The 17778-nt window shown below is 25.5% G+C and overlaps 1 protein-coding gene across 1 annotated transcript; it reads left to right on the top strand.

Annotated features, from left to right (window-relative positions):
• The first annotated feature begins 5835 nt into the window (after positions 1–5835).
• LOC135931434 (nuclear envelope phosphatase-regulatory subunit 1-like) lies at positions 5836–17751 on the top strand. The gene is made up of 6 exons (XM_065468534.1): positions 5836–5923; positions 5967–6038; positions 6083–6156; positions 6198–6307; positions 14729–14783; positions 17528–17751. Exons 1-6 carry the CDS (start codon positions 5902–5904, stop codon positions 17570–17572), a joined length of 378 nt encoding a protein of 125 aa, XP_065324606.1. The 5' UTR covers positions 5836–5901; the 3' UTR covers positions 17573–17751.
• The last annotated feature ends 27 nt before the right edge of the window (positions 17752–17778 follow it).

Here is a 17778-nt window from a genome sequence, read left to right as displayed (position 1 = left end):
TTAATATCAAGTTTTTATGATTTAGGATTTCCAGAATATTCAGGAATACATTTATTAGTCCTTCATTCTTTGTATTGAGTGAAAGAAAATAATAACTCACATATTTAAATTGTTTAATATTTTCATGCTTTTTTAATGTTAATTTTCTCTCTAGATTTAATAAAGCTCTTAAGCTTTTATTACATTTTCTTCAAAGTCGTTGGGATAGTCTCCATCAAAAATTCTGAAGTTTGAATATATATTATAATATGTTATAAGTATAATATTTATAAAAAAATTTAATAAAAAATAAATAATTATGCAGACTAACAAAAGAATGAAAAGACAAAATGGAGGCATATTAATTTTGGATGAACATCTAATCAAAAATTTTTTAAACAGATCTGACTACGATAATAAAATCGAAATGAATACTGTTGTGAGTGATGATTACCTATGTATATAACTAAAAAAAATTATATTTTTTTTAAATATCAGAGCTCTGCATCGAATCTGTTTTTAACATTCCGGCAACACAATATAATCTTTGTCCATCTAGTAGGTTCGATTTAAAAGTTTATCTCCAATTTGATAGGAATCAGATATTTTCGTGCAGAGATCTAAAATGTACACATGTTTATGGCAATGTAATAAGGGCAATAATGGAATTGCCTAAAAAAATGTATAATATCCAGCGTTTGTTAAATGGCTCGATTTTTAAAAACGGCTTGCCCAATATTTTAGACAAATATTGCGTAAGCCTGAAGTAATTATAGATGACAGAAAATTTAACCCTAAAAAATTTTGAGACTTGCGTAATATTATTTCGGCTAAAATCTTAATTTTAAATAAGCGAAATTAAGCCGTTTAACAGCACTTATAATATCTTACAATAATCTCTGAAGTTTTGTAGAGTTATCTACTGCACACATACTGGAATGCATTTTCGGTAAGATTTTTAAACTTAAAAAACATGGGTAATAAATTATTAGAAGTTAGAAAACAGCACAATCATTTGTTAAACGTGTTTGAACTTGTAGAATACCTATCCAATTAATTTCAAACAATTTAATCATGAATTTAGTGTGCCAATACACGTATTACCTGCTTATGATATTGCCAGAAAAATTTCTTACAGTAAGTCGCGTAATCGGTCTATACACGTATTGCCTTAGTCAATATGTATAATCAACTTGGAAGGTAATTTGATTTATAAATGACCTGCAAAATCCAATAATTATGATCCGAACCCGACCACGACCCAGTGGCAATTTTTTATACCTAGACGCTGGGTCCACTGCGGCCAGCGACTTAAAATTTTTAGGAAGCTTATATGGAAGAGATCATTAACATATTTATTTTATTCTCTGTTTTGATGTTATGCACTAACTAAATATTCAGTAATAACCTTGATAATTCGATGATATTTATCTATTTAGTTCTATTTATTACAAAATATGGTATGAGAAGGAATAGTTAATATTTCCCACATTCTTTTACAACTTTTCTTATTTTTTAAATTCATTTTTATAATTGTGATATTTAATTGATGAAAAAATGAAGAATAGTATAAGGAAATATAACAATAACATTTTGGGGACCACGGGTCGGGTCTATATTTTATGATAATGCTACCACTTACTGGAAGTGATTGGTCAGCCTTGCAGTACACTAGAATAAGTACTGTATTCTATACAATGAAATCCGGCATATCATCAATAAAAAATATTTTTATTTTATTTTTTAAATCTAATAAATGAATAGTATCCAAAAAAACGAATCAGAAAAGTTTAAAAAAAATATCAAAAGATGGTAAATATTATTCTACTCGTATTTTATAATAAATGCGAATAAAATAGATAAAGGCCAGGAAATTATCAAAGTTATTGCCTAAATATATTTAAGAATAAAATAAATATTTTTAGTTTGAAATTTATTCCCTATAGATTTATTTTAAAAATCGGACTAAGGGCCACAACGGGCCATGGACTGGGCCTAGATCAGCAAAATTGCCATTAGGAAACGGGTAGGCTCAGGCCTAAAAATTAATTTTTTAGGACTTTACTACATATGAGGGATTTCCAATAAAATATAATTATGTTAGTAAATAACGTTATCATTTGTTGAGGCGTTTTTAAATTTTGTAAAATTTGATTTTGTTGAAAACGTATTCTAGTATATATAGAATTTCTATAATATTCAGACAATTTGATCAGAAATTTACATATTGACAATACGTGAATCTAGTGACTATAACTATATATAAAAATTTAATTTTTAGCAAATTCTCCATCATATGAAGATGACATTCTATTTCCTCTACCTATACCCCAAAATATAAAGGATGCGAAACACCCTTTGAATGATACATTTTTGAAGCCTAAGATCATATCATATTATAGAGATATATATCAGTTCGACAAAAATATGGCCGACAAAGCAACTAAACACAAAAATCCCTATGAACAATTTTGTCTAAACAAACAAAATGGTTTATTTTTAAAATAATATAACATTATTACTTATCGTATTAATATGTCTTAGGTTACTATGGCTTGCGCGAAAGTCATTGTCGCTCTTTTTATTATTGTCGGAGTTTTAAATTAAAGTACTTCGAGATTTGTCCAAAATCAACTTTATTTGACGAAACATATCAAGTTTGCAATTTTGATCATTTGGTAAATCTTAAAAGTTGTTCCAGCACAATTAAAGCTTCCTCAAAAAATTAATATAAATATTGAATTTAAAATTTATGCTTATAACATAATATTCATTGTATAAATAAACATCCCAAAAGAAATATTTCTTATTTATATGATTCTAATAAAGCCTATTTAAATAAAATTGCAAATAAAGTAATTAAATCGTTATTATCATGTTTTTCCAAAATATTTATATTTTGAATCAATAATCAAATAATTATTAATTATATAATATATCATCAATATTGTTGTGTATATTTTTCTAATCAAAAATATATATAAATATGTATACTCATGTTGAGAAAAATATAAGAATTGACTAAATTTAGGCTTAATTTGAGAATTATATACTCTTAATTTTAGGGCTTCTTACATTAAACATTAACTTAGATAATTAAAATCTGTTTTCCTTAAATGGTAGAATAAACGTACTATATTTCCCTTCAGTCAAAAGTCATTTGCTGAGCCTCCTGCACAAGGAATGTAGCCATCTACCCCTTATGAGGCTAGTTCTCATTCTAACACTTTATTTTAATCGATACCATAAATAACCACATCTACTGCCAACTTAAAAAAGCACATGATAAAAATTATGAATAATAATTAACATCAAAATAGATAAAAATCAATATTTTTTCAAAAAAGACCTATGTAAAGAGTATTTAATTTAATATTTTAGATAATAAAACCATTAAAAATAATTTAAATACTAGAAACAAATTTACAAAACTAAATCAAAAGTGTTCATTTAAGAAATTTTATTTATAATTATTTAGGTAATTGTTCTATTTTTATCTGTTTTCGCTAAAGATTTAACTAAGCAACTTAACTTATGTGATCCTAACAATACAGCTCATCACATATTTGCCAGCAATACAAAACCTTCATAATACTCTTATCTAAAAAAATATATATACGCTCCTCCATGGAAAAAGTTTCTTGGCGCAGTATCCCATAACCACTTTTAAGAAATATGGAGATAAATATTTCCTACCCTCTCTTTATCTCAATCTCAACATTTGCATAGTAGAAAATTTTATATATTTAGAATGGCAAAATGAGAAGAAAAAAAGATAATCTTTTCTAAATATTTTTCTATGAGATTTCATTAATTATCAAATCACAATTTAAATTTCAATAACTTTGAAATCTTTCTAATGCAGAAAATACCCAAAAATAATAAAGCAAATCTATGAATCTTATTAAGCACATAAAAATAATAAATCGATTTCGATATACACATCCACAAAGGATTAAATAAGTCTATTATATAAGATATATTATGGACATTTTTTATATTTTAATATATCTACTCAAATGAATCATCTTCTATGTATACGAACCATTAAGAATTTAATTACTAACAATTTCAATTAGCTGTGGTGCTGAAAAGAGATTTCTTAATAAATTAATAAAAACCTAATAAGGTCGAGACTTCATCTTTTAAAAATATATTATATTTGATTTTAAATGTGATGAACAAATATTTAATGGTTGTTTTTTTTATGTAAAAATTAATTATTGGCTTTATTCCTATCTTTTCTAACCTCTTGATGCGTTCCATTATGAAATTAATCTTGCATAAGTATTTCAAAAATTTTGAAATTTATTTTTTCAATTATTCAACTTTATAAGAAATAAAATATTTTTAAATGTTAGGAGTAGGAAGGCAGGGCATAAATTTATGATTTTTCCAACTTTATAAAAAAAACGTCCGTAAGATATAACTTTTATATTTAATAAAATAACGTTGAAATGAAACTGATTGTGTAGAAGCTTATGGTTTGTTCTGCAATTTGGTCAAAATATTTGAATGGTTTCAGTGACCAGGGGCTCATCGATATTTATGGAGGGAATACATTAGGAAAATTATCTTCTTTTTTTGGTATTTTCTTAGAAGATAGATATTTTAGTTGGATTGAGCCTAAGTAATCCCCCTCCCCGCCTAGTATAGCTACCTGAATAAGTTTTTCATTATTTCTTAACAAACAAATATATAGACGACCTATTGTCATAATATAACCTTAACCAAAATTATTTAAAAAATATTAGTTTAAAAAATTTTTATTTATCCAAATAAAATATAAAAAACAAAATAATTCTTAAAAATTTTTAGTTACAAAATATTCATTTGTTTTAATTAATGAAAAATAATAAACAATATCCGTATTTATTCCTCGCAAAAGGGACGAGTGTTGGCGAATTCAGTTCCCGTAATAATTCTTCTCAAACTCTTCTTGAATATGAGTAGTTTAACTAAAAAAGTCCTCAAATGATCAAATTCCATTTATATCCTAAATGACCTTGGCCAGAATGTACCAAAACAAATCAAACAAGTCAGATATATTGGAAGGTTAAAATCTTTTTAGAAGATTGAAATACAAGTGAATTTTGTCCAAGATCCCTAAAATATCTCGTTCTATTATTGATCGGCATAATTGAACAATGATTAGATTAATCAATTAGCACCAAATAAAAGCTGCCTTTGAGATCTCAGCTCCTGTACTCCTGTGATCTTTTTTTTCCCAACTAAGAATTTGATGGGTAGAATACATATCATGTTTTTTTAATATCAAAACCATCGGGTTGCCATAATATACCTTACTAACAAAGCAATTGCTACTGATTTCGAAACATCATATGCAACGTCAACTATATTTGAAAAACCTCTCTTTTTGAATATTTTTTACAACCATATTTTTCATAGTTTCAATGAGAATATTTATATTATTATACGACAATATATTAGAATATTATTTAAATTATAATTCATTTTGTTTGTGGGCAGATTACTAATCTGCATTTAGTTTAATAATGTCTTTAAGAACTACTATTTCAAGGCTTTTTTTTAAATATAGTCTATCATGTCTTTTTCCTAATTGATCTTTCATCACTTATATTATGCCGTGTGCTATTATTAATTAAACATTTGTATCGAATATTTTGAAATTGGAAAAATCATTTTATATGACAAAAAATCTTTTGGTTATGGAGATGAATATGGTAAAACAAAAAATGAAATAAATTTTTAAAACTTTCATTAAATTTATAGAATCAGTTGCTTAGAGCACGCCCCCCCCCTCGTTTATAGGGGCCATTGGAGACATTACAAACTACAAATTAACTATATATTATAAAATGTCAATAACATTACTTTCGAACAGGCAAAGTTGGGTTGATATTGCTTTTTTTAAAATAAAGCAGAAAAACAAAGTATGTAATGTCAATTGCTCAAACAGAAGGTTGCTATTTATATATCAAAATATAACTTTTTATATCACATAGATTTAAAAGCCTTTGAAAGGCGTTTAATGGAGGTGATATCGCAGGTTGAACCAACTAGCAGACAAGCAAAATGTAAATATATAATTCCAAATTTTATCATTTAAAAGATAAATCAGATATTTTAATTGTTTCATTACTATTCGTTCTCTATACATTCTGGATGTTTCTTACCGACCCCCTAATTTATAAAGTATGGAATAATTAGTAAACTACAACACTCTTTTAATATAGGTATCACTGCTTCAATCTTTCAAAAATCATCCTCTTTTAAGCCTTTCTTTGTGCATATTCTTGATTTTATATTTGAAAGGATTTCATCATAGAATGTATGCACCTCAGAGGTAAATTTTTATATTTTATCATTAGAACTTCTATTTGCTCAGTTGCAATTAAGTTATATTATTTTTATAAGAACTATTTATTAGGGCTATGCCATTTATAAATGCTGATCCAATATTTGAATTGGTTTTTTTTTTATCATCTAATTTTGAATTAATTTTATAATAGGAAACCAACATTTTCACCATTAATTAAATATATTTTGTTTTTTTTATTTATTCTCTAAAAGTAATCATATCATTTAAAATATGGGCACTATTCATGGTTGAATGTGACTTGTTAAATATTTTTAAATCCTTTTCTTTTTGTAGGTATTATAACAAAAAATAATCAAATTTTTAGCTACTTTATCTTGAAATAGTTTATTTTTTTTAAACATAAATTAGAATTTTGTTCCTTTTATTATTTTTTTATTATTATTAAATTATGTGTAAAATATTTATAAAAAAATTATATATAAAATTATAAAATAACAAACAATGAAAATATTAGATTAGTTATCTGTAAATATTGGCCAGATCCAATATTATTTAAAACTAAATATCAGCCCTATTCCAATATTACAGGCCTCGTCACAAATTTGACTGTTTTCATAAATATAATTTTAAGCTAATAAAAATTTTACCCCTCACCCCCCCCCCCTCATCAAAATTTTACAAATATTTGAATATCAATTTTCCAACATATTATTCAAAAATATTAATAAAATGAAAAAATATTTAGTCAAAGAGATTGAAAACGATAATATTTATTTTATTAAATTAAAAATTATTAGTGAGTTAGAATTAATAAGTATTTTTAATAATATTTTAATTATTAATAAATATCTATAATTTTTTAAATATTTTTCATTTTTACTTCCATTTTGTAGAACAGAAGAAATACAAAAGTTAAATAAGGCTGAGCATGAAAAAAAGTAGTGTCGTCAGAAGTGATATCATTATTGAATTCAATTGATCAATCAGAGTTTATCATTGCTGCTAGTTGCATCAATACATTATTTTTAGCTCACTACTTTGTAGAAATTTACAAAAACCAAATTTAGATTTGGTTCAGGTTATTGATTTGATGGAAAATATATATGAACAGGTAGATACAATAAGAATGAATGTAGATAAATATTAGACGTTGAATCGAAGGCTAAATTTTATGATATAACACTACGGGGTTGCATGTGTTTTATTTGGTGATATAATAAAAACAAAAACTATTAAGTGGCATAATAATTAATTATGAAGTTTTTAAAAAACATAAATACCTCATTTATGTATTAGGAAAAAAATAGTTTAAGTGAATATTTTTTCAAATTTTTACAATAATTTTTTAAAAAAAAGTAACATAAGAATTTACCTATGAAATGTTTCTAGAATATCGTATGTAAGGAAAATTAATTTTTTGGAATTGGAAGTATAAGTGGTAATATTGTATAAATCATCAACAAAAAATAATACTATGTATTTAATGATCTTTATTTCAGATTCTATGAACCTTAAATCTCAATATTGATCATAAAGACTTACACTAAAGAATTTAAACTTAAAATCAGCCACCACCCACCTTTAAAGTAATTAACTTATATTGCAGATGCCATTCTTTTTTTTCTATAGAAAGGCGCTCAGAAGAACGAAATATAAAAATTATCAACCAAAGAATATTTTATTTTGTATATTTTATAATAATCTATAATTACAAATACAAACACAATAATAATAATTTACATAATGATTTAATTTTGTAAGAAAATATTATATTTTAAAATTGCATTCTCGTTTAGTTTTGAGTGTTCCGAAATTGGCATCTTTATTTTTATATAAATAGAGAAAAGATAAAAATATATTTAAAATATTATATAAATTTATATTACCTTTAATTGATTGGTTGTCCCCGAAAACCAAGTTCCAAAAAATCATGCATATGATTATAAAAGTTTGTAAAATCGTACGGAATGTACTGATTTAATATCGAAGTAATTTATGATTTGATCTCTATTGTTTGGCCTTGGTATAGACCTATATTTGTTTTTCATGACCCCGAATAAGTTTTCAATAGGATTTAATTGAGGTGAATATGGCGGAAATTCAATTCGATTTTTAAATCTATCAATAAGATGACACCTGTGTATTGCGGCATTATCCATAATGATAATTCATCATTTGGAAGAATTGTTACTAATTCTTTCAGATAATCAAGGAAAAGCAACCCATTAAAGGGCCCTTCAATAATTCGATAGGTTATAAGGCCACCAATTCCTATTGTACATAAAATGCTAACGTTCTTACCTTTGGAAGGTGGAACTATCACATTTGGTGTGACGTTGTAGGGGGCCCAAGCATACACAGGTACAACATGTAGGTTTATGCCTGTTTCATCCAGGAAGAACATTTTTTCCATAGGAATGTTTAGCATTTTAAGGCAATAAGCCTGGCGAATGCGAATTGCTCCTGGTGTATTTCGTCGATCGGGCTCTATTCCAGCCCTTTTTTTAGACCATCCTATTTTTTTAATATATTTTCGGATAGTCCCCTCATTTTTTGGGAAACCTGGAGGCAAATTTTTTATGATATCTTTGATAGTCGAGGTGTTGTTATCCATTAAAATATTTATAACCCTTCTTTCGATTTCGGATGTGTCTTTTTTTTGCATCCCTTTTTTGAATTTGATATTGCTTCAATGGCCCCCCTATAAACTCTGGAAAAGTTTCTTGCCTTAATTTGTTAACCGAGGCTATTGATATATCAATATGTTTGGCAATGTTCTTTATTTTCATTTCAGACTGGGACAAAAATTTGGTTACTATGTCAATTTTCTCTTTATTCCAGCAATTATAATTTCTTTTTGGGTTTTGAATTGCCGGTGAGTTTATAGGGTTTATTATAATTGGCACTTATAGCAGATTGCGAAAATGATGTGAAAAAGGAATGATTAGATAAAAAGGAATTATTATTATATAAAGAAGAATTTCTAAAACTATTATTGGTATTATTAGATAAAATATTATTAATATTAAACATTTTAAATTTAAAAAATTATTTTTTTGTAATTAAAAAGTTGTATGAAAAATTTTTATTAATTGTTAAATTTTTTTCCTAAAACATAAATGTGGTATTTCTGTTTTTTTAAACACTTCAAACTTATTATTATACCACTTAATAGTTTTTGTTTATTATATCACCAAATAAAACGGTATCGCGTCATTACAGAGAAACCATTACAGAGAAAACATTTACAGAGAAACTTTTACAGAGAAAACAATTAAAGAGAATGTCGTTTAAAGAGAATTTTTTTATAGAGAATTATTTAATAGAGAATGTATTTTACAGAGAAACTTTTACAGAGAAAACAATTAAAGAGAATGTCGTTTAAAGAGAATTATTTTATAGAGAATGTATTTTACAGAGAAACTTTTACAGAGAAAACAATTAAAGAGAATGTCGTTTAAAGAGAATTTTTTTATAGAGAATTATTTTATAGAGAATGTTTTTACAGAGAATGATTTTATAGAGAATGACTTTATAGAGAATTTTTTATAAAATTTTATTTAAAGAATATGATTATATTATAAAAAATGTTAATCTATATAATATATAACATTTTTGTATAAATTTGTGTAATTATTACTTAGGGGTGTGCATATTGTTTTTCTGTGGCCATATACTATGTGTTAACTTTTATTATAAATATTAAATATTTCGATATGTATGAAATACTTACAAAAGACCAATCTTACATCTCAATTTACCATCATTTATTTAATACATTAATATCATAATTATCTTTTTGCTAAACTTTCTTAAATTTGTTCATCATTTGAAATAAATTGAGTTTTTTAGAAAGAGATACTAATTTTGAAAGAAATCGGTCCAATAGATAAAATTTAATTTTTTTATATCATTATATTTGGTAGCATTAAAATAGAATAAAATTGACACAATGCAAAACTCTATTTTTGAATTTCAGAAAGTTTTATAATCTTATATCATGTTTAAATAAAATTTTCGAAGGTTACAAATTTTAAATTATAGATGTGACACACGGATAATCTATTCTTTAGTTAAAAGATATTTGTCAAGAAGCGACAAACCTTAATCTTACACCTCTATGTGGTTATCAAAATATTTTTATGGCAGTAAAAGTGTTTATCAATTGAAAACAATCTATGTTATGTTATTCTATATAAACGACATTCTCTATAATTGTTTTCTCTATAAAAGTTTCTCCGTAACTGTTTTCTCTATAAAAGTTTCTCTATAATTGTTTATTTTGTAAATGTTTGTCACTAAAGACCATTTTAGAATATTTTAGGTAATAATTTAATTATTTTTTTAAGTAATAATTTAATTATTTTTTAATAATTTAATTATTTTTTAATAATTTAATTATTTTTTAATAATTTAATTATTTTTTAATAATTTAATTATTTTTTAATAATTTAATTATTTTTTAATAATTTAATTATTTTTTAATAATTTAATTATTTTTTAATAATTTAATTATTTTTTAATAATTTAATTATTTTTTAATAATTTAATTATTTTTTAATAATTTAATTATTTTTTAATAATTTAATTATTTTTTAATAATTTAATTATTTTCTTTTTAAATTTTGATAAATTTTTTTTAAATTATGGCTGAATTTATTTTAAGTAGTCGAAACAATCAGTTACTACTTCTTGATTTTTACTTATTTCAAAAGGAAAAAACATCTAACCAAACAACCTATTGGAGATGTATTCAATTCAATGTGGACGAATGCAGTGGACGTGCAAGAACTAAGAACGGAATCCCTATATTCCACAATCATAAACATAACCATGTACCAGACATTGCAGATATTGAAGCAAGAAGAGAGCTAAATAGAATTAAACAAGTGGCTTCTAGTTCCCAATCTCTGCCCAATAATATAATAGCCGATATATCTAGCAATATATCCATAGCCGCCACTGGGAAAATGCCCAGTTGTTCCTTAATTAAAAGGACAATTCAAAGGAAAAGACGCCAAGTAGGAAGAGCGCCTGCCGTTCCTGTAAGCCTGATTGATTTGGTCATACCAATCGAATATCAATTATCCAATAATAATGAACAATTTTTACTTTATGATAGTGGTCATCATGATCACCGATGCATAATATTTTCTACCATTAAAAATTTACAATTTTTATCAACATGCGATAAATGGTATGCAGATGGCACATTCAAAACATGCCCCCCTCTCTTCCAGCAAATATACACCATCCACGGGATGAAACATAAAACCATTATTCCCGCTATTTATGTTCTGAAGGCATCACGTCGCCAACAAGATTACCTTAATATTTTCAATCAAATTAAAAATTTCCAAATTTTTTTAAATCCAAAAGTTATTATGATTGATTTTGAATTAGCAGCCTTATCTGCTTTTAAACAGTCATTTCCAATGACTACAATGCGCGGGTGTCTGTTCCATATGTCGCAATGCATATGGCGCACTGTCCAGAAAAATCCCCGAATTTGCAATGCATACAAAAGCGAAACTAATTTTGCTATGTATATAAAGATGCTAATGTCACTGGCATATGTCCCAGTTGAGGACGTAATTCACGGATTTGAGGAATTATGTGCCTCCATATTCTATCAAGAAAATAGGGCTATTCTTGCCCCCTTGATAGAATATTTTGAAGAGACATGGATTGGGAAAATGATAGCGATGGAGATTCGTCCACATTGAATTGAATACATCTCGAATAGGTTGTTTGGTAGATGTTTTTTCCTTTTGAAATAAGTAAAAATCAAGAAGTAGTAACTGATTGTTTCGACTACTTAAAATAATTCAGCCATAATTTAAAAAAAATTTATCAAAATTTAAAAAGAAAATTATTAAATTATTACTTAAAATATTCTAAAATGGTCTTTAGTGACAAACATTTACAAAATAAACAATTATTGAGAAAACAATTACGGAGAAACTTTTATAGAGAAAACAATGATAGAGAATGTCGTTTATATAGAATAACATAACATAGATTGTTTTCAATTGATTTTTACTGCCATAAAAATATTTTGATAACCACATAGAGGTGTACGATTAAGGTTTGTCGCTTCTTGACAAATATCTTTTAACTAAAGAATAGATTATCCGTGTGTCACATCTATAATTTAAAATTTGTAACCTTCGAAAATTTTATTTAAACATGATATAAGATTATAAAACTTTCTGAAATTCAAAAATAGAGTTTTGCATTGTGTCAATTTTACTCTATTTTAATGCTACCAAATATAATGATATAAAAAAAATAAATTTTATCTATTGGACCGATTTCTTTCAAAATTAGTATCTCTTTCTAAAAAACTCACTTTATTTCAAATGATGAACAAATTTAAGAAAGTTTAGCAAAAAGATAATTAAGATATTAATGTATTAAATAAATGATGGTAAATTGAGATGTAAGATTGGTCTTTTGTAAGTATTTCATACATATCGAAATATTTAATATTTATAATAAAAGTTAACACATAGTATATGGCCAGTCAATACATACTATGTTTTGACTAGCCAGAAATACAATATGCACACCCTAAGTAATAATTACACAAATTTATACAAAAATGTTATATATTATATAGATTAACATTTTTTATAATATAATCATATTCTTTAAATAAAATTTTATAAAAAATTCTCTATAAAATCATTCTCTATAAAATCATTCTCTATAAAATCATTCTCTGTAAAAACATTCTCTATAAAATAATTCTCTATAAAAAAATTCTCTTTAAACGACATTCTCTTTAATTGTTTTCTCTTTAAACGACATTCTCTTTAATTGTTTTCTCTGTAAAATTTTCTCTGTAATGACGTGGAACCAAATAAAACACATGCAACCCTGTAATTAAACCTCGTCTAGCACCTAGGCCACTTTTGAGATGTAAAATAAATATTGGCTCAACTGAAGAAATAAATAAAAGTACAGTTTTTAGATAAAAAACAAGTCTAGCAATCTTCAAGTTTTATTACCCAAAGATCCTTCTTCGTTTTCTAATGCCACTATTGGTAAAATTAAATATTTAGCAAAATTTTATTCCTATGAAATTGATACTGAAATAAATTTAATCAGTGAATTCGAATTGTGGTATAAATATTTACTACGTTTAGCTATTTTGCCTGAGCATGCTATTGATGCGCTCAATTGGTGTAAAGAAATCTTGGCTCGATATCCTAATATTTTGAAGTTGTTTTATATCTTGCCTGTTTGCCTATTACAACATGTACGAATGAAAGGACTTTTTCCAACTTGAGAAGGTTGAAAACATATTTACGAAGTACTGAATCTCGGCTAAATGGGTTAGCTCTGTTAAATATCCACAGAGATTTGGTTCCAAATACAAACGAAATTCTTGATGAATTGACAACATTCCCACGAAAATTAAAAATCACATTATAATTATAGAAAATATTTTGTATAATATTGTATTTGATAAGAAGTTAAAAAAACTTAATAATTTAATTATTTTCTAGTCAATATTTTATACACACTACTATTAATATTCTCAATAAAAAAATTATATTCTACTTATATTGTATGAGAATTTAAGCTGAGGCTAGTTTTTAAAGCAAATTTTATAAAAAAAAATGGCATTACACTTTATTTCAACTTTACATTTAAAAAAACTTTAATAAATATAATATACCTAACTTGAAATAATAAAAAATAAGCTTGTAATATCCGCAAGAATTAGTAAATAATAGTTAAAAATAGAAATATAATTATTATTTTATGAATAATTTAATAGAATAGCTAAAACATAAGACCCGGACGAAGGCCGGGGGAATGATTAGGGAGCGAAGCCCCCCAACCCCCCCCCCCCATAAGAAAATCCTGGATAAGCCACTGCAATATTATATTGGCATAGCTCTAGTAATATAATAAAGGAAATGTTTTAAAATTTCTAAAGCCTTCCCATTATAAGATAAAATAGTCAATTTATTTTTTTATTACTTAATAATTGATTTTTATATACAATATTAATGAGTTAATATTTAAGTATGTAAGTGTTAAGTTAATAAAAAGTTTGGGATTTATCTTAATACTGGTCATAAATTACCCTCCTAGCCCTCCACCCCTATTCAATAATCATACCTTTTATTAATTAAAATTTTTATAGATTAATTTAGTTTTAGATGCATTGACTCAGATAAAGAAATAATTAATGTATTATAGAAAAAAATAACAGGAAAAAATATCTAATTTGAGCATATTTATATATTTCCCATTCTAGATTAGTAAAAGTATAACTTTTCTGAGATATAGATCTATTTAATTTATACTTATAAAATAAAAAGGATAAACTCAAAAGTCTAATTAACAATTAGATTTATTAATTGAAAATTTTGTTATTTAAAAAATTTCAAAATTATATGCTTTAATTTTTTTATATATTTTTTTCAGTATAGCTGCAGGATGTCGTAACGTTTTAAATGATTTCAACATGTCATGTGATGATGTAAAATTATTATAATATATTTTTTAGACAGTTAATAATCTATTTCTTAATGACAATAAAACTTCCAGTTATAATATTAGGCTAGCCTTGCATAATAATATAGAAATCGATAGTTTCTCCATTTTTTTATTAAAATAAAATTAGAACTAGAATTTCTATCTAGTAATAACTACTAAAAAAATTAAAAAATTTTTGCCTGATTTGTTTCGTGTTTAAAACTAGTGATGTATTGAAACCACTTTTTATAGGGCAATCTGATCCAATATTGTTGATACCAAATCGATTTTGGCCAATTATCAATATTACATCTGATTATGCTCTTTATACATATTTAATTTTTAAATGTGTAAAATTATACAAAATATTTTTATCAGTAAATCATTTATTTATATTTAAACAATTATACTAAGAAATTTTAAATAAATGTTAAAATATATCAAAATTTCTAGTTTGTCTGAGGGCAACCGCATCAATGGGCACTGTTAATATTATTAGCTTCACTAAAAACAGATTCTTATACACTTATTACAGGCATTGCTAGATATTGAGGAGGAAGTTTATAAATATAGGGATATTTATGGTAGTTCTCAGCCCATTATTTTAGTGAATCTGCTGGAATATTATCATTTACTGCTAAATATTGGTTCCTTGAGATAAATTTTAATTTCTGGGGAATACACTTGAGATAATTTTCAATTTCAAGGGAATACGAGCAATTTCCTATGGTATTGTTTATTAAATTAGACTCGTCATTTATTTTAATAGCATCTGCAAGATCACCACATACTAAATATATCCGTTGAATTAATTTTATGTAGACTGAATGAATTAATTTCCTCATAAGATTTGCTAAATGCATTCTATTAGTTTTTGACATAGTCTGGGCACCTGTATCATGCTCACATGATTAGCATCCCTTTTAAGTAATTCTATCAACAAAATAACATACTAATTGATGCATTTTCTCCACTAATTTATTTAGTATTGGTAAAGTCTTTTTGATATTTGTAAATATTTTAGAATTTCTTAAATGTAATCTATTTTAAAACGTCTAACTCAATATTTTATCCGAAATATATTATTCAAGCCTGAAAATTTTACTCATATATGGCATAAAGGCTTTGATATCTATTAACCAAATCTTGAAGCTTGGGCAATAATTTCCTGACTGAAATACTGAGCTAGTCATTTTTAAAAATCGGCTCAAATGGAGCGATTTTGCATCACTAGTACATCCCTATTTAAAACTTTTAATTTTTAAACTTATTTTTACTAATTATCAAAAATATTAATAACCTTTATTTTTTATATTCATATTTTAAATTTTAGACTTGTTAAAAAAAATTGATAAACTATTACAAGGAAAACACAATAAACTAAATATTTTTATAAACCTTTATTTTATCTTTTACTAACAGATTAATAATATCTAATTTTTAACAATTTCGATTTTAAACAAAGTAATATATAAATATTTATTTTTTTACATAAATAAAATAATAAAAGTCAATAATATATAACAAATCAAAATTGTTAACCTAGTTTGATTTGAAGTGACTGGCAATGGTTTTAAAAATCAAATTCATTATCATTGACTGCATGAATTGGTTGACGATATAAATTTGTTATAGTATTATACGGCATAATTATAATGGGAGCTTATAATTGGAACATGATGAACATTAAAGAAGAAAATAGAGGGGTGGGGTGTGAAAGCTAACCGGGGCGAAAATGAGTTTGAAAGAAAAACCTGTGTTCCTGGGGGGGGGGGGGCTTTTATATGTATGGACACCTCTAAGAAAAATTCCTAGCTTCGCCACTGGTTAAACGGCTCTGTTTAGCCTTTTTAAGTTAATATTTTAGCCTAAATAATATCATGCAAGCTTCGAGATTTCGTTAATAGTCCAAACCTTTCTACCACCTGATCTCCAGACTTGCGTAATTTTTTTGGCTAAAATTTTGTAAACCGTTTTTAAAAATTGAGCCATTTAACAACACTAAATTTTATTTTATTATTCCCTTCCCCCCAACAAATTTCTTTTTCTCCTCACTTTAAAATTCGGTTTTCCCATCTTTACATAATATTTACCTCATATTTCTCAAGCCATCATACCTCAGGGCCGTTCGGGATTTCACATGCCACCCCATACTTTACCATAGCCTACATATATTAAACTTTTACTCTCTCTATCTATCATCTTATTATTCTAACATTGAACACAATGCCCTATTTCATTCTACACATAATTACTTGGATATAATAAAAATTGACTAATTTTACTGCGAGAATTGTCAAAATAATTATTTTATTGTATCTTACGTGCGATTATGAATTATTTATTCAAAAATCTAGATATTTATATTACGATGAATACATATTCAATTAGCGATAAATAAATATCGATTTTCTGGAGGTCTAGCTTAGCTCAAATGAGTCGGGTCAGCTAATTAATAACACTAGGTTCGATAATTAATATAAGATTTTCCCCATAGATATCAGAAAGTTTGGACTTCTATTGGCGAAATTTCTAGGTAATCGCTTTTTAAGAACACTACATTCACTTAAACATTGCTATTTTAAGTGAGAGTATTAACTTATGAAAAATAAAATACACTTAATCATTCGTGAAATTTAGTTGGTTTTTTTAAAAGTAGATATAAATATCAGATCGGTGAAAAATTTATGGATTGACATAGCCCTAACGGAAATATAAAGTTAGCTTATAAATATTTGTTTTATATAGGCAGGAAAACTTATTCTGAGGCCATGCACTCATTACAAAGGCTAGATTGGTAGACTACAGAATGCAAAAAATATTTTAAACAATTACTATAATCTTATATGAATGTTACATATATTTTTTAAATAAATATTTATATAATTGACATTTTTATAAAAATTTTATTAATTTTAAATTAAAATATATTATAAAATTATAATAAAATATAAATTAGATATTTTCAAATGGGCAAATAATATATTCGATGAAAATTT

This window comes from Gordionus sp. m RMFG-2023, chromosome 1 (assembly GCF_954871325.1).
Source record: "Gordionus sp. m RMFG-2023 chromosome 1, tfGorSpeb1-WG-v2, whole genome shotgun sequence".
NCBI lineage: Eukaryota > Metazoa > Nematomorpha > Gordioida > Chordodea > Parachordodidae > Gordionus > Gordionus sp. m RMFG-2023.
This window is presented reverse-complemented; position numbering and strand designations above follow the sequence as displayed.

Bases quoted from the DNA above. Each gene is read 5' to 3' on its own strand.
- LOC135931434 (XM_065468534.1), top strand. From the start codon at position 5,902: ATGTCAATTGCTCAAACAGAAG. The intron at 5,924-5,966 runs GTTGCTATTTAT...TATATCACATAG, and splicing joins GTCAATTGCTCAAACAGAAG to ATTTAAAAGCCTTTGAAAGG. The intron at 6,039-6,082 runs GTAAATATATAA...AAGATAAATCAG, and splicing joins AACTAGCAGACAAGCAAAAT to ATATTTTAATTGTTTCATTA.